Below are 26,277 nucleotides of genomic sequence, written 5' to 3' on the forward strand. Positions count from 1 at the left end.
GTTTTTGGACAATCAATAATAAATGAGAAGGGTGTAGAAAGATTCCTTATGAATAGGCAACGAGTGAAACACTATTTTGGAGAAGAAACAGAGAATGTGATTGTGTTTCACCTGAAACCAATTGGAGAATGATCTAGTTAATTTTTCTTGTTTTTGTTTTTAATTTTATTTTTATTTGTTTTCGTTTTGGTTTTATTTTATTTCTGTTTTTTTTTGTTAAATTCATTTAACTTTATTTATGTATAGTTTTTTATTTCATTTTACTTGTTTCGTTTTGTTCTAATAAATCTGGCGAGTGTGCAACCCTTGCTTTCTATCTAGTTAGTTGGTGCTGAAGTGAGAGTCGTGGAAAAGAAAAAGATCTAGATATGCTTAGATATCAACCGTCAACGCGTTCTTGAATTATCATATCAGGTGAGATGACATGCCATCAGGGAGTACTCTTACTTGTCTGATTCTATTTTTATTGCTCGGGACAAGTAGCTCTTTACTTGTCTGATTCTATTTTTATTGCTCGGGACAATCAATATTTAAAGTTTGGGGATGTGTTTATTGCTCGTTTTTTATCACTAAAGGAATTAAAAAGCTTATTTTTGTCCAGTGGGTCTCAGTTATTTTGATAGCAAAAGGAAGAAAGATCTACTTGAAGTATTTTGTTGGGAGGTTTCACAAAAAAAAACACACACATATATACACGCAGCCTTGGAAATATGGTCATGGAAGTTTAGTTTTATTTGTTGATTGTTTAATTAAATTATTTCGTATCTTAATTTAACTAATATTATCTAGGATGAACTTAACCTAGTTTATTCAATGGGTTTAGTTGGCCTGGTTATATGATGAACTTAACCTAGTTAAATTAATTGACATTAGTTTTGTGGTAGTGGTTTGATGTTCGATTGCGTACTTATTTTTGTTACAAGACTATGAAAGTTAGACGATTTTGTTACTTGATCACTAATAAACGTTGTCTACTTTTCATCAAGTTTTCGTAATATTTTGAAATAGTTGACTTCGAGAGACTTTTGATTGTCAAATCAATTGAACATAAGTGTGTGTTTTCGTAATCACTTAAAATTAACATAGACGTGTGTTAATGCGCTTTTAATAAAACCACTGGATTTATTGCTTTTTAAATTCATGAACTACATATATAGAGATATGAGCGAGTGATTTTAATTTGAATCATGAGATCGAGAGGTAATTGATAGTTTTAGTTGGTGTTATGAAATTCATTACCATAATACTAGTGTTAGCTAATTAATTGAGTTAGAGGATTCATAGAACCATGAAAGCCAACTAAATCCCATTTTTCTCATATTTGTTAAATCTCATAATTTACGTTTGCTTAGTAATTCTAGTTTTCATATTACCTTGCTGAAATTAGTTTTATTTTATCTTAATTGTTTCTTAGTTTAATCAAATCAATCACTTTTGCAAGAAATTACCTAATTTACTCTTCCTTAAGATAGGATAGTCCTTGTGGGTTCGATATTTGGTCTTACGATGTATTACTAGTACGACCTCGTATATTTGCGAATACGCATTTTCGTCAACAAGAGGCCTATGACGCAGTTACCAATCTTCTGAAATTCTGTTTGGTAAGCGGCTACAACTGTTTTGTGGTGAAGTTTGAATAGTGTGGGCTTAGTGATTTTCGAATGATGATGGCCTAAATCGTATTTCCAAAGCATGTTGGAGTTCTTTCCATGATTCTAATAGGTTGTTAATTGCGAGGTGCTTGTATCAACTAAGTGCATCATTGGTGAAAGAGAACACAACTAATGAGACTCGTTATTGTGATCGAATGGCGTAGAATGTGAAATAGCTATTGGATTGGAATATCCAATCCAATGGGTTAGTTTCATTGAAGGTGGGAAGGAGCATCTATGGAGGTCTTGGTGTGTTGCCGGGGGGGGGGGGGGTGGAGGTGGTATGGGTTTGTCGATTTTTTAGGGTGATTTATAACAAGGATGAATGATCTGTATATTTTCAATTGTGTTTTACAGAGGATTACAATGCCTTATATATGCACGATGTACATACAGGAAGGAGCAATAACATGAGATAAGAAGGAAAGTATATAATTATCTTTTATAATACAAATTGACAGTGCAACATCCATAAAATTTTGAAAAATTTAAAACTTTTACATAAATCCAAAAACCATCATTTATTACATATTGTTTTCAAAATAGGTTTCACATCAAAGTTTTTCCCAGAAATCACAAAATAAAATACGAGGAGGTGCACGATCAAGCCTTCACCTTTTCGTGATCATCTGAAGTACCTGAAACATAACCAAAAACTGTAAGCCCAGAGCTTAGTGAGTCTTACCCAAAATACCACCACGCAACATAACAGACAACAGAAAGAATGAGCATTCATCCTGGCTGGACCGCGTCGCAGGGCCTTCAGCCTATCTGGACCGCTCCCTAGCCTTCAACATAACTAGACCGCCTCGTAGGGCCTACAGCCTATCTGAACCACTCGTCGGGCCTTCGGCCTGACTGGACTGCCTCACAGGCCTTCAGTCTATTCGAGCCGCCCTAGGTCTGTTGGCCTTCAACACAAAGCAGGACCGCCTCAACCCAACCACACACACACACACATGTCGACATATAGATAACTCATAAACACATGATCAATCAACAGGAAAGCACAGATCATACAGATCAATAAGCATAACATCATCCTATCTACTAGGATACCAATCTAACAGGTCATAACAACATAATAGCATCCTAAGATAACCATGATAACAATCCAAAAGGGCCGGCATTGGTGCCTTTGACCCATAAGTACAGTGAGGAAACTCACCTCACAAGAAGTGCTAAACCTAGTAAAATCCAACTCCAAAACTCAGCTCCGGACTCAAAAGCCTAGAACCACCATATGACCATTTCTATCAAAACCTCAAAATACCCAAAATGCCATCAAAAGTCAAACTTGGTCAACCATGGTCAAAGTCAAAGTCAACAATCAATGTCAACAGTCCATGTTGACCCAACTCGTCGAGTGCACATACCAACTCGTCGAGTTCCTTCAGTTTTCCAGAAAAGCAGGAAAACCTGATCCAACTCGTCGAGTTGTCTAGACAACTCGTCGAGTTTTCCCAGCTTAACTCATTCAGTCATTTTTCATCCGTTCTAATTCTCAAGAATGTAGATCTGGAACCCAAGAGCTAAAAAACAACGTAAAGTTGCTAACTTTACGTCCATCCATAACACCAAGAGGCTAAAACACTCAAATAAGGGTTAACAAGGGCCTAAAGCATAAAAGGGGGCCTATAACTTGATAAAGCTTGAAGCTTTAAGCCCAAAGAGGTCACAAAACATCCATATCTGAAGTGGCAACTTCAAGAAATGCCCAATCCCAAGAATGACTCCAAAATGAACCAAAAATGACAATAAACTTCCAAGGAGAAGATCTAAGCAATAAATGATCAAGGTATCAACTTTATACCTCAAAATGGCTGCAAGAATAGAGAAGATTCCGGATCTATAGCCTTCCTCCCAATCAAACCTCTTCAAACTCCAAGCTCCTTCTAAAAGTACACCAATAAACACTCCTCAAGCTCACACATACACAAAAATGGGGGAGGATGCACGAACTAGGGTTTTCTGGACAGAGGGGGCAGATAAGGAGGCCATCCAAAGGCCATAAGGCCTTTAAATAAGGTGCAACACCCTGAAAATTGGGGTTTAATAATTAGCCACCAACTCGTCGAGTTTTCCTCAACAACTCGTCGAGTTGGTCCAAAAATATGTGCGGCCCAAGAGCTTCCAACACGTTGAGTTGAGGCCATCAACTCGACGAGTTACAAAGGGGAATTTACCTTTTAAGCCATAAATCTCATACTTGGGAGTCGGGATGTTACAACTCTCCCCCACTTGATCTAGGCTTCGTCGTCGAAGCCTGCTGTGGTGAACAAATCCGGATAATGCTCCCGCATCTCAGCCTCTGGCTCCTACGACCACTCGGATCCCCTCTGATGTTGTCATTGTACCTTCACCAAAGGTACCTCCTTGTTACACAGAACCTTTACTCTTCTTTCCAGAACAGCCACCGGCCTCTCAACATAGTTCAGGCGCTCAACGACCTGAATATCATCCAATGATACCACCGTATCCTCGTCCAAAACGCACTTCCGCAACTGCGAAACGTGGAAAGTGCTATGAATCTGACTGAGCTCCTCCGGAAGATCCAATCTGTAAGCAACCTTGCCAAACCTGGAAATAACCTAGAATGGTCCAATAAATCAGGGACCCAACTTCCCCCTCTTCTTGAAGCGGATCACACCTTTACAATGTGAGACCTTCGGTAACACCATGTCACCGACCTGAAACTTCAACTCAGATCGGCGCCGGTCGGCATAACTCTTCTGTCGACTTTGAACAGTCTGCAATCGCTGCCGGATCTACTGAATCATCTATGTAGTCTGCAGAACCACATCGGTCCAACTCATGAACCTGTGACCAACCTCGCCCCAACAGACTAGGGTACGACACATCCACCCATACAACAACTCAAAAGGCGAAGTACCAATACCGGAGTGGAAACTGCTTTTGTAAGAGAACTCTGCAAGAGGTAGGTAGGAGTCCCAGCTCCCACCAAAATCAATGATGCAAGCTCGCAACATATCCTCGAGAGTCTGAATGGTCCGTTCGCTCTGGCCGTTGGTCTGCGGATGATAAGTTGTGCTGAAATGCAGCCTCGTGCCCAGTTCTTCATGGAACTTCTGCTAGAAACGGGAGGTAAACCAAACATCACGGTCTGAAACAATAGAGACCGGAACCCCATAGCGAGCAACGATCTTGCGAATATACACATCGGCCAAATTCTCGGCCGACGAGCTCTCCCGAATTTCCAGAAAACGGGCACTCTTGGTCAATCGATCCACGATGACCCAAATAGCATCAAAACCATTTGCCGTCTTCGACAACTTGGTGATAAAATCCATCAAATTTTGCTCCCATTTTCACATGGGAACCTCCAGAGGCTGCAACTTGCCATGCGGCCTCTGGTACTCGGCCTTGACCATCCTGCAGGTCAAGCACCTCTCAACATACCAAGCAATCTCTATCTTCATGCATGACCACCAATAACTCAATCTCAGATCACGATACATCTTGGTGGCTCCCGGATGAATAGAAAAACGAGAATTACGAGCCTCTTCAAATACAATCTATCTGAGCCCACCAGACACAGGAACCCGTACCCGACCACAACGGGTCAACAAACCACGACTGTCTGACATAAATCTTGTAATCTCGCCCCTGATCCTCTCAATCTTCCAATTCTCCTCTCGAACACCCTCAGACCGAGTATCCCTAATCAAACCCACAAGTTGAGAATCCATAAATATCCTCATATATGCCACCTCAACAGAAGGTCCTGCCGACTTGCGGCTCATGGCATCCGTCACCACGTTCGCTTTAACCGAATGGTAAAAGATCTTGCAGTCATAATCCTTGACCACGTCCACCCACCTGCGCTGCCTCATGTTCAAGTTCGGCTGATCCACAATATGCCTCAAACTCTTGTGATCCGTGTAGATAGTATAGTGGACCCCATAAAGATAATGCCTCCAAATCTTGAGAGCAAAAACCACCGCTCCCAACTCGAGATCATGCGTGGGATATCTAGTCTCATGCGGCTTCAGCTACCGCGAAGCATAAGCTATCACTCGTCCTCTCTGCATGAGGACTCCTCTTAAGCCGGTGATGGATGGGTCAAGACTGGGGCCTCACAAAGTCTCTGCCGAAGGGTCTCAAATGATGACTGCTGCTCAGGGCCCCACCGGAAATCCACCGCCTTCCTCGTCAGACGAGTGAGGGGTACTGCAATCTTGGAGAAATCCTGAATAAATCTCCAGTAGTACCCTGCCAGACCCAAGAAACTCCTGATATCCGAGGGAGATTTCGGAGTCTCCCACTGCATCACCGCCTCGATTTTGTCCGGATCGACCAACATCCCATCTTGGTTAACGAGGTGCCCAAGGAACTAAACCTCTCACAACCAAAACTCGCACTTCGAGAACTTAGCATAAAACCGTTCTCGCCTCAAAAGCCCTAGAAGCTCGCGAAGATGCTCCTCACGTTGCTCTCTGGTGTTGGAATACACCAGGATATCATCAATGAACATAATAACTAAGCGATTGAGCATCGGCCTGCATACCCGATTCATCAAATCCATAAATACTTTCGGCGCATTGGTGAGCCCAAACGGCATCACCACGAACTTGTAATGCCCATAACGAGTCTGGAACGCGATCTTCTCCACGTCCTCCTCCCTCACCCTGACCTGATGGTACCCAGACCTCAGATCTATCTTGGAAAACCAAGATGCTCCCTGCAACTGAACAAAGAGATCATCAATCCGCGGAAGGGGATAACGGTTCTTCACCGTCAACTTGTTCAGCTCCCTATAATCAATGCACATCCGGTGCGAACCATCCTTCCTTTTGACAAAAAGAATCGGCGCTCCCCACGGAGAACTGCTCGGACGGATGAACTGCTTGCCTAGCAGCTCCTGCAGCTGAGATGACAGGTCCTACATCTCAGGTGGTGCCAATCGATACGGCGCCTTGGAAATAGGGGTCGCACCTAGAAAACGTCGATCATGAACTCGACCTGCCTCTCAAGAGGAACATCAACAACTGACACTTGATCCCCAACCCGCATATCCACCACATAAGCCAAATAACCTGCACACCCATGCTGAATATACTGTCGGGCCCTAGCTACCGAACAAAACCCTGAACCCAACCTGGTGTTGTAACATCCCAAAATTTAAGACCAAAAATTTCATTTTTAACTTAATAATCATAAAACCATTTGTCTAAAAAAACATCATATAAACAACTCATATCCAAAACCAATGTATCAATAGTCAAATCATGTCATAATAAAACAACATCAGAGTATAACTCCCAAGAATCTAATGTGCGGAAAATGTAGTGTGATGTGCGGCGATCATGCCGACTCCTTTCCCTTTGAGGAGGAAGTACCTGAAACCAAAACTGTAAACCGTAAGCACAAAGCTTAGTGAGTTCCCCCATCATACCACATACCATACAATACACATACTACCTAGCATATCCGGGTGCTGGCCTACCCCTTCGGTCTCTTTCAACCGGTAACTGCCTAGCATATCAGGGTGCTAGCCTACCCCTTCGGTCTCTTTCAACCGGTAACTACCTAGAATATCAGGGTGTTGGCCTACCCATTCGGTCCTTTCGGCCAATAACGGGGACTATTTCACCCCTACTACTATCATATATCCTTCTAGTACATAAACACATAAATCACATACTGCCTAGCATATTCAGGTGCTAGCCTACCCCTTCAGTCCTTTCGACCGGTAACGGGGTCTGTCCTACCCCTCCTACCACTATCACATAATACCATATAATACTAGCACATAAAGCATAACAGATAGTGGCATACCAGAAAATTATCACAAAGACAATCATCTCTACTATATGTCCTACTAGTGGGCCGACATTGGTGCCTTAGACCCACTTCTACTGGAAGGTAACTTACCTCGCAAAGCTGAGTGTCGAATCTCACGATAAGAAATCCCCAACGGCTTCTCCAACGACTCCCCGACTATCATTATCATAACAACACTTAGTCAAAATCCATATTACTTCTTAGCATAAAATGACCATTTTACCCCTTGGTCTAATTTGGACCATATCCAAAGCCCAATTCCATTTTATCTTTCCAAGCCCACTAATGGCCCATTAAAGGCTCACTAATGGCCTAATTTTCTAAATTGGCCCCAACTCCTCAAATGGGCCTTATCACAAGCCCAATAACTCCTTAGCTAAAAATAAATAATTTCGAATGGCCCATTATGGCCCAAGAGGCCCAATACTTTAAATCTCAGTTCTAGGCCTAGAGACTCTATTCCACAGTGGGCCTTGAGGCCCAACCATCCAGGCCCAAACTTCTAAGGCCCAAAAACCCAAGTTCACCACTCTGCATGCGTATGCGCGGCGTACCTGGCACGTATGCCCAACGTACGTTGGCTTTGACCGAAAACGGGAAGTTGACCCAATACGCGCAACATACCAGGGTGTACGCCCAACGTACTGGCCAGCTTCCTTGGGGCTCCATTTGTGACTTAATCCATTAAGTCCTCACGTCCAGAACATAGATCCAGGTCCTTTAAGACATCCTAATCCATGAAGCCACAAACTTTATATGCTTGCATGCATGGATGGGGGCAAAACATGATTTTTGTCCTTAAACAAAATTTGTGACCATCAAACACTTGCATGGTTGTGGCTTAACCATCAAGGTATGATTTTTATGACTCTAAGTACTTCCAAGATCTCAAAAGGACAACTCTTATCGTCTGAAACTATCAAGATACAAGAAACCCCAACAATGGAGTCAAAATAACCCATAAAACACCCCAACTTTATAACTAAGCATGCAATGGTCAAGTTTGAAGCTTGATTCCTTAAATGAGTCAAAAAATGGTGCTAATCCCCTGGATCTACAAGTTCCCTTCGAATCCTTGCTCCTTCTTCAAGCTTCTTTCTCTTCCAAAACACCACCAAAATGCTCTCAAATGGCTACCAAATCACAAGAACACACAAATATGGGTTAGGGTTTTCGTGGTGGCTGTCTAAGGGTGAGAGGGATGCTGAACTAAGGGCATAAGGTTCTTTATATAGGGATCAAACCCTAAATTTTAGGGTTTTAGAGTCTACATGCGTACACTACGCGTACCCTTTGGTACGATGGGGGTACGTGCATGACATCCGCGCCTTCATCTCATGAGTACGATGAGCGTAGATGGCATAGTACACCCCGCGTACGGCACTTCTCAGCCCAATCACAAGGATCCAATGGTCCAAGAGCAAACCAATTCCATTCATTAGTTTATAATAATATAATTAATACCTTATAAATCCCGGATGTTACAAATCTCCCCCACTTGAATTAGACTTCATCCTCGAAGACTACTGCTGGTGCCGGGAATAACTCAGGGTAATGCTCCCTCATCTCGTCCTCTGGCTCCCACGTCTATTCTGAGCCCTTACGGTGCTGCCACTGAACCTTCACCAGTTCTACTTCCTTGTTTCTCAAAGCCTTCGTCTTCCTGTCGAGAATAGTTATGGGCCGCTCCATGTAGTTCAGGCTGTCATCCACCTGAATGTCCTCCAATGGAACCACCACAGAATCATCGGCTATGTGCTTTCTCAACTACGAAACATGAAAAGTGTTGTGGATCTGTCTCAGCTCTTCCGGAAGATCCAACCGATATGCTACCTTGCCCACTTGGGCTACCAATCTGAAGGTCCGATGTATCTGGGGCCCAGTTTTCCCCGCTTCCTGAACTGGATGACACCTTTCCAAGGTGACACCTTCAGGAGAACCATGTCGCCCACCTGAAACTCCAAGTCTGAACGACGCTTGTTGGCATAGCTTTTCTGTAAACTTTGAGCAGTTTGGAGCCTGCTCCGGACCTGCTGGATCTACTCAGTAGTCTTGAGTGCTACCTCAGTACTCCCCATGACTCTCTGACCGACCTCGCCCCAACAGATTGGGGTCCTACACTTCCTCCCGTAGAGCATCTCGAAGGGAGGTCGATCTATGCTAGCGTGCTAGCTGTTGTTATACGAAAATTCCGCTAACAGAAGATACGTATCCCAACTGCCTCCAAAATCCAGTACGCACGCATGCAACATGTCCTCGAGAGTATGAATCGTCCTCTCATTTTACCCGTCAGTTTGAGGGTGGAAAGCGGTGCTGAAGTGAAGACGAGTACCCATATCGTCGTGAAACCGCTTCCAAAATCTGGAAGTGAAACGAACATCTCGGTCTGAAACAACCGAAACACGTACTCCATGACGTGCCACCACCTTGCGAATGTAGATCTTGGCTAGCTTTTCAGCCGATATACTCTCCTGGATCGGGATGAAATGAGCACTCTTGGTCAACCGATCCACGATGACCCATATCGAATCTATTCCACGTGCGGTCCTGGGAAGCTTCGTGATGAAATCCATAGTGATATCTTCCCATTTCCACATGGGAATGTCTAATGGCTGCATCTTGCTGTGTGGTCGCTGGTGTTCGGCCTTGACTTTCCTGCAAGTCAAGCACCGCTCTACGTATCATGCTATGTCCCGCTTCATGCAGGGCCACCAGTAGTCAGGACGAAGATCTCTATACATCTTTGTCGCCTCGGGATGGATAGAAAACCTGGATTTATGCGCCTCCTCCATCAAAACCTGGCACACACCTCCATGATATGGAACCCACACTCTACGATGGAGTGTCAATAGCCCGCGACTATCATAGTCGAAGGAGGTGGTGTTTATGACCGGGTTTGTAGGGGCGTTTGGTGAGATATTGATGTTGTTCTCATGGAGAAACCAAGAGAATTTACTGCATTCTTTGGTGTCATGTCCTGGAATGGAGCAGAATTGGCAGAATGGAGTGTTCTGAGAGCCACAGTTGTAGTTTTTACCATTCCCTTGAGGTTGGGGCTGTTTTGAGTTTCTGCGAAAAGGACGGCTTGTGGAGCGATTGTCACTGTAAGATTCGAGAGTATGACCGATCTTGTTGTCTCTGAGTGTTGTTGATGGTGGTAATCACCGGAGCGGGTACTGAGTCTTTTAGAGATCTTTGAAAGTCAACAAGTTTATCAAATAATTCATGAAAATAGCGGGGTGTTTCTCTGACCTTGAGTGTTGTTGTGACATGGTTGTATTCATCTCCAAGTTGGCTTAGAATGTGAACTACTAAGTCTTCCTCGTGGATGGGATTTTGGGCAAGAGCAAGCTCATCAACGATAGCTTTCATCTCGTGGAGGAACTCATAAATAGTATGATTTGCCTTTGGGTTTTTAGCCAAACGAGATTTGAGAGAGATGATACGAGAGCGAGATATGCTTGCATAACTAGCATTCAAATGCTCCCATGCTTGCTGTGAGGTTTCTATAGAGGCGACAAGAGGATGGATGGTGTCAAAGAGATCGGCAAGGGCGCTGATGACGATTTGGTCTTGCCGGAACCAAGATGACTAATCTGGGTTTGGTTTTGCTTTATCATTGGCAAGAGTTTGTGATGGAGGTGGAGTAGTACCAAGGATGAACTTGTCAAGATCAAGTCCGATTAGGGTAGATAGGATTTGTTTTCTTCATACGGGAAAGTTCGTGGGTGTGAGTTTGATTGGAAAGTGTGTGTTTGCAGTGATTTGGATGATGGTAGTCATTGATGAAGGATTAAGAGTAGTTGGGAATGGTGATGGATCGAATGGCTCAGAGGAGAATGGAAGGCTCTGATACCATAAGAAGGATGAATGATCTGTATATTTTTAATTGTGTTTTACAGAGGATTACAATGCCTTATATAAGCACGATATACATACAGGAAGGAGCAATAACATGAGATAATAAGGAAAGTAAATAATTATCTTTTATAATACGAATTGATAGAATATTATAATTTAAACTATGATTGAGTGCTATCCATAATAATCTAGAGGCTTGTGTCTTACAAATGGTGATGATGAAGTTGGAAGTCGTCTCTGTTTGTTTAGCGAGTTGGGAGGTGATGGTTTCATGGTTCTTGTTGTTCTAGAACGAGGAATTGTTGGCGGCATAAGGATATGATCGAGCTTTTCCAACATGGATGAGATGGTTTCTTCTAAGGCCTGGACTTCTTTTCGTAGAGGCATTGTGAGAACGGGGAATGAAAGCACCAAATGATAGAGTCGAGTTCGAGATGGCCAATCGTCCAAGAACATACTATAAAGAAATACATATTGGAGCAATTTTCTGGATATATCTGATACGGGTACGACCCATGGACGACCCAAGAGGATGATACGAAGGCCCGTCCGCTTTAATGACTAACGGGTACTTGTTGAACAAGCAGAAGAAAATCCCCAGCAACTTAATTCACGTGTGCATGAATTGGTCATGCATATTTTTAGGACCCACTAGTTGTTTTCCGTTTAGAATAAGTCTCAGCACAATAGTTTAGTTCCTTGATTTTTGGCAGCCATGTGCCATTTTTATTTTAGTATTTAATGTTTCTAATGTTTTGGAGAATGAATACGTTGAAAATTGTCCCAAAAACTCTGTCTCCTTCTCTCTGTTTTTTTCTGTGGAGATTGACCCTCTCAAACAAGGTCTTATCAATTTGGTGCTTTCATTGATCCACCTCAACCATGCCTCCAAAACCTGAGTCCGCCTCTTCAATGTTTGCAGCCGACAAACCACCATCCATTGAAGCTTCCATGGCATCCATGGTTGAAAATATCTCACAGTTGGTAAATTCCTCCCATGCCCACCAAACCACCACTCAGTCACAACTTGATATCATCATGAAGCAGCTGACAACCCAATATGAACAAACAAACACTCTCCTTGCCACCCTCATCAAGCCAGAAAACAAACCATCTTCATCCTCCTTTCCCAAACCGGAATTCAAACACAATTCCAACGACAGGCAACTAAGACCACCAAAACTCACTCTTCCCTCTTTTAACGGATCCAACCCACTCGACTGGTTATTTCAAGCTGATCAGTATTTTGCATTTTACCAAATCCAGCCCACAGAACACCTCACTATGGTTGCATTCTATCTTTCGGGAGATGCTCTTAGCTGGTACAAGTATCTTTACAATAACAACCTCCTTACTACCTGGGATGCCTTCACAACAGCCTTAACCATCCGTTTTGGCCCATCAACCTATGATAACCATCAAGCAGCCTTATTTAAGCTTCACCAGACCACGACTGTCACAGCTTACCAAACTGAGTTTGAGCGGCTCAGTAATTGTATCATCGGCTTGCCACCGGATGCGCTGCTGAATTGTTTTCTATCTGGGCTAAGAACAGACATTAGCCAAGAACTTGCCATACTCCGACCCAACACCATTACTGAAGCCATCGGCCTAGCCAAATTGATTGAAGATAAAAACAATGATTTACGTCTTCGAAACCGTTACACACCCGCACCTCGAACCTTCACACCAGCTACTACATCACCTCGTCCGGTAACCACAATCGCTACCACAAACACCCCCACAACCGCCGGTCTCTTACCAACACCAACACCGACCAAACCAAACCAAACGCTGCCTTTCACTCGCTTATCCCCCGATGCCATGCAACAAAGAAGAGCAGCAGGTCTATGTTTCCGTTGCCCAGAAAAATATCATCCGGGTCATAAATGCAACCCACCCCAGTTCATGATTATCGTCGATAATGATGACATACAACCTCAACCCCATGAATCACCAGAACAACCGTTGTTCCAGTCTGACGACACAGTACCAGTCACGGACCTGTACAACACAAAAATCACTCCTCAGTTCCTGTCGTTATCACCGGCAACACTCCTCGGATCAGCGTCCCCCAAAACACTTCGAATCACGGGATATGTTGATGGTCATCCGGTTACAGTTTTGGTAGATTGTGGCAGCACCCATAACATTGTGCAACCACGTATTGCCAATTTCCTTAAACTTATCACCACACCCATTCCCACCTTCTCTGTCATGATCGGTAACGGCTCACATATTCACTGCCACGGGTATTGCCCTGAGGTTTGTCTCCACCTCCAAACAGTCCAATTCACGATTCCCTTTTTTGTCCTACCTATTGAAGGAGCAGACATCGTTTTAGGTGTGCAATGGCTCAGTTCCCTTGGACCAATCACAGCTGATTTCTCCATACCCCAACTTACATTTACACAAGGGCAAGAACAAATCACCTTAACAGGAGAACCTCTAGTTAGCCCAGCTACAGCTAGTACCCTACACCATCTCATACAAAAACACTCCGTTGTCTCCATGCATGCGTTACTGTTTGATCCAAAACCCACAGATAACGTCCAAACCTCAAAACCAACAATCACAGAACCCATTCTTCAACAATTAGTGAATGAATTCCATCATATTTTCGAACAACCCTCCCACTTACCACCAAATCGTCCACATGATCACCATATACCCCTTCTTCCCAATGCTGCACCCGTCAATGTACGAACCTACCGTTACCCTCATTTCCAAAAGAAAATTATGACGGAACTCATAACCAATATGTTACAAGAGGGACTGATTCGCCCGAGCACTAGCCCATTCTCATCACCGGTCCTATTGGTCAAGAAAAAAGACGGTACATGGAGGTTTTGTATCGATTACAGAGCCCTAAACGCCATCACTATACGTGATCGTTTTCCTATCCCGACAGTCGATGAACTCCTAGACGAACTCCACAATGCTTTCATCTTTTCGAAGCTTGACTTACGTGCAGGTTACCACCAAATACGGGTTCACAATGATGACACTCATAAAACAGCTTTCCGTACCGTCGATGGACATTACGAGTTTAGAGTCATGCCGTTCGGCTTATCTAACGCACCCTCCTCCTTCCAGGCTGCCATGAACGACATCTTCAGAGACGTGTTACGTCGGTTTGTACTCGTTTTCTTCGATGATATTTTAATCTACAGCCGTTCTCGTGAACAACATTATGAGCACCTACGCATGGTCTTTGAAACACTATCCAAACATCAGTATTTTCCCAAGTTATCAAAGTGTATCTTTGCAGTTCATGAGGTACAATACCTAGGGCATGTGATATCACAAAAAGGCGTGGCCACAGATCCAGAAAAACTCAAAGCGATAAGTGACTGGCCCAAACCCACTTCGATGACAGGCTTACGAGGGTTTTTGGGCTTGACGGGCTACTATCGCCGCTTTGTACGTAACTATGCCCAACTGGCTGTCCCACTCACAGATCTCCTTCGCCACCCAACCCTTCAATGGACACCTCAAGCCACCACCGGATTCGAGAACCTCAAAAACGCCATGCTCACACTTCCAATCCTTGCACTACCAAACTTTGAAGTTGTTTTTGACGTCACCACAGACGCCTCCGGCACCGGCATTGGAGCTGTATTATCCCAAGTAGATAAACCCATTGCTTTTTTCAGCAAGAAGTTGTGTCCACGTATGCAAGCCGCCTCCACCTACGTAAGAGAGCTCTACGCCATTACCGAAGCCATAAAAAACGGCGTCAATACTTGTTGGGCCATCGTTTTAGGGTATTCACAGATCAGCGCAGTTTAAAGCATCTACTTACTCAAGTGATACAAACACCGAATCAACACAAATGGGCCGCTAAGCTCTTAGGGTATGATTTCGAAGTCTTCTACAAGCTGGGCAAGGAAAATTGTGTTGCAGATGCTCTTAGTCGCAAAACAGAAGCCATACTAATGACCATATCGTTCCCCACTTTTCCTTGGGTACAAGAACTACAGGATTACTACACCAAAACACCGGAAGGACGTGACTGGCACCAAAGAGTTTCATCAAACCCAGGTAAATTACCTGGATATCAGCTCCACAATGGTCTCATCTTTTACAAAGATAGATTATTTATTCCCCTCATTCCATCTCTCCGACTCAAGCTTCTAGAAGAATTTCACTCTTCCATTATGGGGGGTCACTCAGGTATCACAGCCACCATCCATCGGATAAATGCATCTTTCTTTTGGCCCCATCTAAAAAAGGAGGTCACAAAATTCATTAAAGAGTGCATCACGTGTCAACAAACCAAGTATTCCACCCAACAACCCTATGGGCTCTTGCAAGCATTACCAATTCCCAATCAAGTATGGGAGGAGATATCAATGGATTTTATTACACACTTACCCCCATCAAATGGCAAAACCTCAATATGGGTCATAGTTAGATCGTCTCACAAAATTCTCCCATTTTATCACCCTTCCCTCCCACTCGACGGCTGCATCATTAGCGACACTATTCTTACAACAAATCTACCGCTTGCATGGAATTCCAAAAACAATCTTGTCGGACCGTGACCCGATCTTTCTCAGTCAATTTTGGAAAGAGCTCTTTAACAAAGTAGGGACAAAACTCCTGCATTCCAGTGCCTACCATCCACAAACCGACGGTCAAACGGAAGTCGTCAACCGCTTTTTAGAAACGTACCTCCGTTGCTTTGCAAGTGATGAACCGGTCCATTGGAGTAAGTACATTTATCTAGCTGAGTACTGGTATAATACCAGCTACCATAGTGCAATCCAAATGACACCTTTCCAAGCTCTTTATGGAAGACCACCTCCAGCATTCCCTCATTATACAATGGGTAGTTCAAAAGTGGAATCAATCGACTCTACCTTGACCATGCACCAACAACTAATCTCACAGCTCAAGGAGACATTGCAACAAACCAGACAAAGAATGACAGATCAAGCTAATAAACACCGTCGAGACAAGGAATTCCAAACAGGTGACCTGGTGCATCTCAAGTTACGCGTCTACCGCCAAATCTCAGTCAAAAAACGGGAATCCAACAAGTTGTGCAAACGCTATTTTGGTCCCTTCAAGGTGCTGGAACGTATTGGAAAAGTAGCATATCGACTAGAACTTCCACCGGGATCAAAAGTCCATCCAATCTTTCATATTTCCCTGTTACGCCCTTGCCATGGCACCTCGCAACCATCCTCCTTACCATTACCCACAACTTTTGTTGAGGACATGCCAGTCATACAACCAGAAGCTATCTTGGATCACCGAACCATGCGCTCAGGAGAGAAATCTACTGATCAAGTTCTTGTCAAATGGAAGGACCGGGACATTACAGAAGCTACTTGGGAAGACAAGGACTCTATAGACCTCACTACTGTTTCAGACCTTGCGGACAAGGTCCCTGTCAACGAGGGGGGAATTGATACGGGTACGACCCATGGACGACCCAAGAGGATGATACGAAGGCCCGTCCGCTTTAATGACTAACGGGTACTTGTTGAACAAGCAGAAGAAAATCCCCAACAACTTAATTCACGTGTGCATGAATTGGTCATGCATAATTTTAGGACCCACTAGTTGTTTTCCGTTTAGAATAAGTCTCAGCACAATAGTTTAGTTCCTTGATTTTTGGCAGCCATGTGCCATTTTATTTTAGTATTTAATGTTTCTAATGTTTTGGAGAATGAATACGTTGAAAATTGTCCCAAAAACTCTGTCTCCTTCTCTCTGTTTTTTTCTGTGGAGATTGACCCTCTCAAACAAGGTCTTATCAATATCATTACTGGAATCAAATATGCAGCTAAGCCTTAGTTTTATGCATGGAATTAAGGAGAAATGGTAACATGCACTGCAACTAACCTAACTAAAAAGAAGGAAACGTGTTTTACTCTTTCAAATTTGACTTTTTTTTTTCTTCTGCTTATTCACGAAAACGAGTTGGGCTTGAATTACTATCTTGGGCCTTGCGTTGGTGGGCTCCTTGAAATAGGCTGAAGTATTTGAGTTGCATAAAACAGATACTATATTACACTGTTGGCATTTTCCAGAATTCTTGATGATGCACACATTGATGTTGATCAATTTTTCGATATAGATTAGACAATGAAGTATTGAACTGTTTTCCGGTAGTTGGTAATAGATGATGAAGTTTAGTTTTAGATTAATGAGATGGGCTTCCGCATGATATTTTGTGATAAGTGTTACACTAGGTGGTAACGCGATTCATATGTCTACTCATTCTTTGGTTGTTATATATGTTTATTTCATCAAAATAATAGAGTGGTAGCCATCTATACCAAAATCAACTATATAACAAAACATAAAACTACACTCTCATTACCTTTTGTGTTATCATTACCTTTGTGTTCGCATGTGGTTTTGGATGTTGGTGATTTGTATCACCAATATTATTTAAGTGTAATGGGATAAACTTATTGACCAATGTAATTTTAATAAATTTTGAACAAGTAAAGTTGGTGCAGAGTGCACCCTTGTTTGAGTTTATTCTGATTTGAAAACCACGGGGTTCGGGAGCTGCGCCCCTGGTAGCGTGGTCCAAGGGGCAGAGCGCATGGCTGGGTTAATATTGTTTTACGGAAAATGCATGAAAATCCGAATTTGTGACTTCAAACCCGGTTTAGTGACAGTTTTGTAATGGTTATGAAACTGCTATATAACAGTTTTTCGCTAGTTTTCAGATAGTGGTTAATACTTAATATACGGTTTTTGGTCATTTGAATTTGGTACATAGAAGATCATAACTTCCTTCATTCTTTGTTCATCAAACACTGAGTTTTATCCGATTGAACTTTCGATTGTACCATCGAAATAGTTCAATCTGAAAGTGCATCACGACTCCTAGTGAATCCAAGCAATCGAAACACCAAGTTTTCTAACAATGGGTAAATCCATCTCATCCAATCAAATATTTATCTCCCTCATATAACATCTGGCACCATAATTTTTACATTTGTATAGCATATCATGTACACATTTCTCACTCCAGTATACACAAAACCACTTTATTCATGGTGTCCGATCTCCAGAATATTATTTCTTCTTATTGGTTTCTTCACCAAAACTTAGTTTCTAAATCCTTAAATGAAATCCTATCATCTAGGTTGTTGTATCTCATAAACCTCAACTCCTTCATGTTCACGCACCATGATCTTTTAGCTGACTAGTTCTTGGTTCCCTCACCATGGTCATCTAACCTGTATAGTTCGGTTTGATAGAACAAACAGCTTCAATCAATAACCTCTTCAAGACATTAGGACACGGATCCGTTGCAAAATAATTGTTTGAAGCCATCACCTCACAACTCTCCTGTCCAACACATGACTGTTGAAAAAGTAAAGCATTAGAGAATATAACATATTAAAAAACATTCAGGTCTCAAGCACCAAAAGAATGTTCAAAAAGCACTACTAGAAATTCTGTGATTTGGCTACGGATTCAATTGTGAAAGGCCATTTATATATATAAAAATCTCACCTTCTCTATGAGCTCAAGAGAGTTGGGTGCATGACACGTGCCCTGTTGAAAACTTCCACAACTTCCAAAAGGAGTCCCAAAGCTTGCAAACTTGATTGAAGAAATGGATTGGCCAAACCCACACTGCAGGCGGACCTTTGTGTCATGAAGCATAGTGGTTTCACCTGAGCTCTCAGTTTGGTAGTTGGAGATGACAGGGTGGTGCTCAAATGTAGAAGAACAAACATTCACCTGAGTTCTTTTAACCAGAGATATCTTTGATATATTCCCCCCAACTTCTTCAAACAACACCAATAGATTTTGTCTCGGCTTTAACCATGATCGAGGTACATGATACCTAACAAAAACAGATGAAGTCTTTAGATATTCGTCACTCAATGTATCTCTAGTGACAGATTAGCGACACATTTTTCTTATATGGTTATTTACCATCGCTGGGTTGGTACATTGCAGCCCACTTGACATTTTCCGGGTCTGAAAGCTCCAGTATACTTGCAAGAGCCACACTTTCCACTTGCATGCTTGGTCCAATATCTTCCAATGCTTTGACCATTGATCCATACTTGACCTCTGATCATACTCTTCATATCCAAAGCCAGTGGCTCATTGCCTTCGGGTGCATCAAAATAAGCCTTGTACCATTTCAATGGCTGCTGATGTGGGTTGACTAATGAAACTCGACTCCAGTCTACAAACGAGATGCCATTTGGCGAATTCAAATTCATCGTCTCCCCGTTTAACCCAACCTGTTTTAAGGATTTGTGTCAATGATGCTTAGAAAATTACATGGGAAAATGTGAGGGTGTAAAATGTTAGGACTTAACGGAAAAGTCTCATTTCCTAAGATTCTAAGTCAAGTCTTTCTTTTTGTATTTAGTCAAAAGAAAACACTCATATATAGGTTACCGAAATAAGTCATGTTTAAGTTCATTAAGTCAAAAGGAAACAACACTTTACCTTGTAAGTCCAAGTCCCTCTTGATAAGTCGATCGTTCCTTGGTCAAGTCCATCCAGAGAAACGGGTCCTAGAATTCCTGTATCCCTTGATTCAAAGTGTGTTCCGACATTCTTGAACAAAAAGAAACAATTTGAATAAACTATCAACAAGTGTCAAAGGGAAGTTACAGTTTGAGTATTTAGATCAAATGAGATAGCTTTCAACTTCAAAGTAGATCAAAACTCTTCAAATACTTGGAGAAGTTTTTGATAGAACCGGTAATTTTATATAAATACTAAAAAATCATTGACATTCTCTATAAAAATATTAATATAATAGTGCTCATATATCAACTTACTGGTAGTCCTGCAGCAATGCTAAGCAGTGAGATTATATTCGTTCCGCCTCGGAGTTCAACGGGTGCTCTAACTGTAAATCTAGTGGTCTCCCGGGACCCATACGCCGACCCTACATAGATATACATGTAATTTAGCGTTAATTAAATGCAAGAAATGACAATGTACTTTTATTGATTTGTTTCTTATATTTATTATAGCATCATAGTTTCATTTCTTCTTGTTAATTACAACATTGTACTTAAAAAAATCTACCCAATTCAAGCAATGTCTTCTAAATATAAACACCTTTCATGGCTATAAATTGGGTAAATTTTGAAAGTATAGACTAAAGTGTCCTATCAAGAAAACGTTTGAAAACACAAAGTTATACTTGGGTAGGTTTTCAAAGTACAACGCCTTCATAAGAAATAATTGGATATAATAAGCTGTGATAGGAAGAAATAAAATTAGGATGCTATATTACAAAAATAAATGAAAGTACGTTGCATTGAAGTACCTGAAAGCTGTCCGTTCACGAAAATGTGAACTCCGTGGCCTCTAGACTGAACCGTCAGAGTGGCTTTACGAGGACCTGTCTCTGATAATCTGGTATCGATGCTAGCAATGTCATCCAAATACAATAGATTTTTCAGATTATGATATTCGAATAAGAAAAAAGTTGAAATTATAATGCTTAATAAGAAAAAGATTGAAAGTACAATGTTTGTAACATAAAGAAATGGAAGTTACACAAATAAATGAAAGTTCATTGCTATTTCTTGCATTTAGCAAAAGTAAAAAAATATTCTAAAACGATAAAAGTTTGAAATACATACCTAGTCGAGTACCATAAGTAATCACTTGAATCTCTAGTGATATTTATTTGTTCCATGAGTCCAACCGAAGTCAAAGATGGCCCACTTGCTAACATAGAAATATCTTCATGGTAAGTCTCCCATGACTCTAAGCTAGAACCCGTCCGCACCATTTTCATCCGTGAAGTTTGAGTTGCAACCTTGAAAAACAAAATATTATTATAATAAGTTCAAATATATATAACCTTTTTTTTTTCTTTTTATCCCCAACAAAAATTATTACCTTTGCAGTATTAAACACGACATTTTTGCAATCGGGGAGGATACTAACGGACCAAGGTGGCAATTTATAATGGTGATTCCTGAACACAACTCTAACAGCAAAATCGGTTTCAAAATTTGAAAGGAATGCTGCACAATTTCCGTTTCCTTCATACACGTATGCCTGAATATATACAACTTAATTAGCTTAAAAATTATTAATAAAATGGTTCATGACATATGCATGTAACAAACTATATATCTGAGATAAATGTAAAATGGGTTATAAAAAACTAACATTTTGCCTCTGTCCTAGAGAAATATTTTTAGCATCTGAAGAAAAAAAAGCCGGTTCGCAAAGCTTAATGGCCCTGTGAAGCTCGGTTAAATGGCCGTATTTAGGTTCTCTGATCAATCCTGAAAATCATTCAAAGTTAGATCGATTTACACGGAGTAGCAACATAATTTCATTTCTATGTGTATTATAGAGTCCTTTTGATTTATTTCTCATTAAGGCATTAAAATCAACAAATCAATGAAAGTTTGTAGCTATTTCTTGCATTTAACCCTTTTATGTTTCTCACCATATTCGTCGATGGGAGCATCATAGTCATAGCTTGTGGTGATAAAAGGTCCTCCACTTGTGCGTCCAAAATTTGTTCCACCATGATACTGTCACAAATTTAAACAGTAATTCAATAAAAAAATGAAAGAAAATGTTTAAAAAAATGTATTTTGTTATCAGAAAATTTACTAACCATGTAATAATTGAAAAATGATCCACCTTTCTGTACAAAACGCGCCACAGCAAATGCTAAATCAGGTACTGGTCGCTGCTCAATCGGAGCACCAAATTCTGTAAACCTTAATAACAAAGCAAGAATTTTAATTCTAAATCTGTAGAAGAATAAAGGGTTAAATGTAAGAAAGAGAAAAACACTTTCATTTATTTGTGTATTTCAGCATTCTACTTTCATTTCTTTCATACAATTGTACCTTTAATTTTTTTTTCGTAAAATCTATAAATGATACAGTGAAAATTGTTTTGTATTTGAATGACATTGCTTTAACGGATATATATTTTTTAAAGTACAATATTGTAATAGTAAGAAACAAAAGTAGGATGTTATAAAAACAAATCAATGAAGGTATATTGCTATTTCTTGTATTTAATCCAAGAATAAATAACAATTTACCAGCCACTCCAAGCTTCCGTCCATATTGCGGGCTTTGAAGGTTTATTAGGAGTAAAAGTGTCGCAATAGAATCCGTTGCATGTGTTTATCTGTCATGAATGTATATGTAAAGTCTCACCATAGAATCCGTTGCATTCATGTATATAGTCTGAAGTGTTTATATATATATATATATATATATATATATATATATATATATATATATATATATATATATATATATATATATATATATATATATATATATATATATATATATAAAGTGTCGCGAAAACTGACCACAGGGTCGGGTGCATCATCTTCCTTGCACATGGACCATGGGACTCCAGTGTTTAGTTCAACAGCCATTTTTGCAGCCCAATTTATGTACGCTTTTCCGGCTGCTCCAAATGACTTCCCTTGTGCACCATACTCGTTTTCAATCTAGTTAAAATGAATAATGAAACACTATAAACCAAAATGACATGTTTTTTGTTTTTTTTTATAACAACGATAGATAAATCTTAGGGTTAGATACAAGAAATAGCAACTAAGATCGGTTATATTTTTTTGTTATACGTTATACTTTCATTTCTTCTGTACTTTGTAAAAGCTACCTAACTATATCGATGTAATTTCAATTAGATTTTTCTAAGCACAATATCGTAATAAGAAAAAAAAGTACAGTGTTATGATTGGAAGACATTTCAATGTACAGTGTCATGATAGGAATTTTTTTTGATAATGGAATGTTGTAATAGAAAGAAGTTAAAGTATGATGCTATAATAAGTAAATAAAAGAAAAAGTATGTTGATGTTTCTTGCATTTAACCCTAATTGTTATAAAGGAAAGGTAAATAAAACCACTTAGAACCTGTGAGAGGATGATTGGACCTCCCTGTGATTCAAACAGGTTTTCAGCCTTCAGCATCCCAACTATTTTCTGTGTGAATCCTTGCATAGCTGCCTATTAACATCAAGTAATTAAGCCACAAAGTCAGGGTTATATTTGTCGTACAACAATATTCCTCCATGAAAACTCTGAATGAGAAAAAATAAAACCTTAAATGGTTCATTGTCTGTTCTGAAGCTGATACCAGGAACATATTTTAACCATACAGGAAAACCCCTACACAGAAAGTCAACAAAAACTTGAAACTTGAAAAGTCAAACATCAAGAAACTGTAAAAACAAAAGGTGCTAGAAATAAAACACCACGAAAGGTGGATCTTGAGAAAATTTAAAGTACCCGAAATTCCATTCAGCACAAACATAAGGTCCAATGCGTAAATTCACATAAAGTCCATTTCTTGCTACTGTTTTTATAAACCTCACAAGATCATATCTTCCACTGAAATCATACTGAAAAAAGAAGAAAACTTTCAGCAAAATTTGAAATCAACACACGCTTTAATGGAGAAAAGACCTCTGCTTACACAACTTACAATACCAGGGGAAGGCTCATGAACATTCCAAAACACATAGGTATCAATGACATCTAATCCTCCATTTTTCGCTTTAATTACAAGATCTTCCCACATCTGCAGCACAACACATCAAGAACACGAACACAAATTACAAAGAAAATTCAGTTTATAAGCAAAAAGAGTATAAAAAGAATTACTTCAGGGGTGCTTCTGGGGTAATGTATGGAGCCAGAAATGAGGACTCTCCTTTGGCCATTGATGATTAACGATCTCTGATCATATGTCACAGTGCCCTTAATCAGATTCAGGTGAGTAAAGATAATGAAGAAAGCTAAAAGCTTGTAGACAGAGATGCCCTCCATTGTCGTCGAAGCTTTTGGTGGGTGTGTGTGTGTGTGTGTGTGTGTGAGACTAAAACATGGCGGAGATGTTGGTTTATTTGAATGAAGGGTGGCGGAAGCGGTGGAGATGACAGAGAAGAATACACTTGTAATGGAGTGGAAACATGTAAATGTAAACGTAAACTGATCAGAGTGATTCTTGGAACATTGTCGCTGACTCCAAGGTTTTGTTGCTGTAATCTTACTCTTCGTGACACACTGTTTATTGATGACGGTGTGCAGGGTGGGGGAAGGTGGCAGGCAACCAGCCAAAAACATATGGTGGATTTCTATTTTTGAAAGAGATATTGAATACTATCGGTGAATATAACTCATCAGTAGGTAGATAAATAGATTTCATTTATGATATGGTTTGTACTATTAAAAGAAAATGTGAAGTTATAAATAGGGGAAAGAATATACAAGCATAATTTGTATTTATGGAAAAATGTTTTAGTAGCCTTAAAAATATTTATGTTTTATATTTACATTTTGAAGTGAACATTTTAGATACATCAATTAATTTATATGCAATTGGCATGGTATAACATATGATGTTTAATTTAGGGGATTCTTATAATATAAGTTGATAGTATTTGTATTTTATAATCTAGCAATTAATATAAAATTATATTTTATAAAACTAACAGTGTTAAAAAAATAATTTTCTTAGATCACAAATTTACAAGTTCGCGAAATGTGGTAACAAGTCAACAAGTTCATAAATGTGATAATTAAGTTAATGACAGAATCTTAATTTGTGTTTTTTAATTTAAATTTTAATATGCTATTTTCTGAAATAAATAGCTTTTAAGGTCGAACAAAATTTAAGATACCCACGTGACAGTTTGCACATAACGTTTTTTGTTTATAGTTTATCTATTACCGAAATTACAAGTTTAGTAGCAGATCATAGACTTATGTTTAGATTAAAATAAATATTTAATTGATAAAATACTTTTTGAGCTCCTTCTTGATACTACCTTAAGCTGATACAATCTTTAACGATGTACTTTCACGTAAGACAACCTAAAAAATTGCTTATAAGTTATAGCTTTAATTGTAAAAATTTACAGTTACTATTAAATTTACTATCATTTTCTCTAGAAGTAGAAGAATACACATTTTTAAATAAGTAGAATAATAAGGTGATGGTTTTGTAGATTTAAAAATACAAGATAATTCATTAGAGTTATAAACGGATCTTGTTTTGGGATTGGACTTTTGAAAATCGCGTTTTACTCTCACCTTTCTCCAACGATTACTTACAATTACCGATGTCCTCAACTAGGCAATCCTTAGTAAACTTCTACTGCTCAACCATTTAGATGTCATATTTTGCTCAAATGACTTGCTACCCTTTGTGATTTCTCTTAGAATACATTATAGTTTTGTTCCTTAATAAAAAAATAAACAAAGTAATAAAAGGACAAAAAACGACAATCTCATCATTTCACATATACTTAGTGTTGTTTTTTAGACAGTAACAGTCTTAGGGACCATGCGTGTAACATTTGGAAACCATTGGGACAAAGCACATTATTTTTTGAAACCTTGGACTTAAACTGCATATAGGTGTAAAATATAGGGACCAAAATTGTAATTTACTCATTCTCTTAAATTATCTTAGAGTAAATTACATGAATCTTCCTTATAGTATGGTCTATGCATGTTTCATGTATCCCACGAGTGAATCTAAAGTTGGATCTACATTTGAATCTCATCTAAATCGCCCCATCTATCCTCAGAAGTTTGGTTTCAAACTCTATTCGAACAAGAGGAGTACGTCATGCTAATGTGCCATGGATGTTCTACATCTCAGGTGTGGGCTTACAGGGCTCATAAAACATTTTTTTCATTCATCAATAAGGGCTGGTCAGTCATTTTTATGGGTCGGGATCGATAAATGGAATGGAAGTCATAAAAAATTCTCTGATCTTCGCACCGCATGATAAATGTGCATGCCTAGTTAGCGTTGGTTATGTCTAAGAATAAGTGGTAGTAGTTGTGGTGGTAATCGGTGGTATAAGAGAAGAAAATGGACCTACATATTTTCTTAATATTTTTTTATTAAATTAATAGTATATAAAGGTAAAAGAAATTCAACAAAGATAAATTAATCTTTGATATCCATT

General features: G+C 40.0%; 1 protein-coding gene across 1 annotated transcript; it reads right to left on the reverse strand.

The window, feature by feature from the left end:
- Window positions 1-18,231: 18,231 nt before the first annotated feature.
- On the reverse strand, window positions 18,232-24,461 carry LOC145163946 (beta-galactosidase 5-like). The gene is made up of 18 exons (XM_079082696.1): window positions 23,960-24,461; window positions 23,781-23,876; window positions 23,585-23,697; window positions 23,398-23,464; window positions 23,210-23,302; window positions 22,636-22,779; window positions 22,357-22,445; window positions 21,919-22,024; window positions 21,745-21,832; window positions 21,459-21,577; window positions 21,183-21,344; window positions 20,921-21,099; window positions 20,602-20,702; window positions 20,105-20,214; window positions 19,767-19,877; window positions 19,239-19,555; window positions 18,810-19,146; window positions 18,232-18,656 (listed from the first exon to the last, which is right to left on the reverse strand). Exons 1-18 carry the CDS (start codon window positions 24,419-24,421, stop codon window positions 18,525-18,527), a joined length of 2,826 nt encoding a protein of 941 aa, XP_078938822.1. The 5' UTR covers window positions 24,422-24,461; the 3' UTR covers window positions 18,232-18,524.
- Window positions 24,462-26,277: the final 1,816 nt, after the last annotated feature.

The sequence above is a fragment of the Lactuca virosa genome, chromosome 1 (assembly GCF_052849685.1).
Source record: "Lactuca virosa cultivar CGN04683 chromosome 1, Lactuca_virosa_CGN04683_v6, whole genome shotgun sequence".
NCBI lineage: Eukaryota > Viridiplantae > Streptophyta > Magnoliopsida > Asterales > Asteraceae > Lactuca > Lactuca virosa.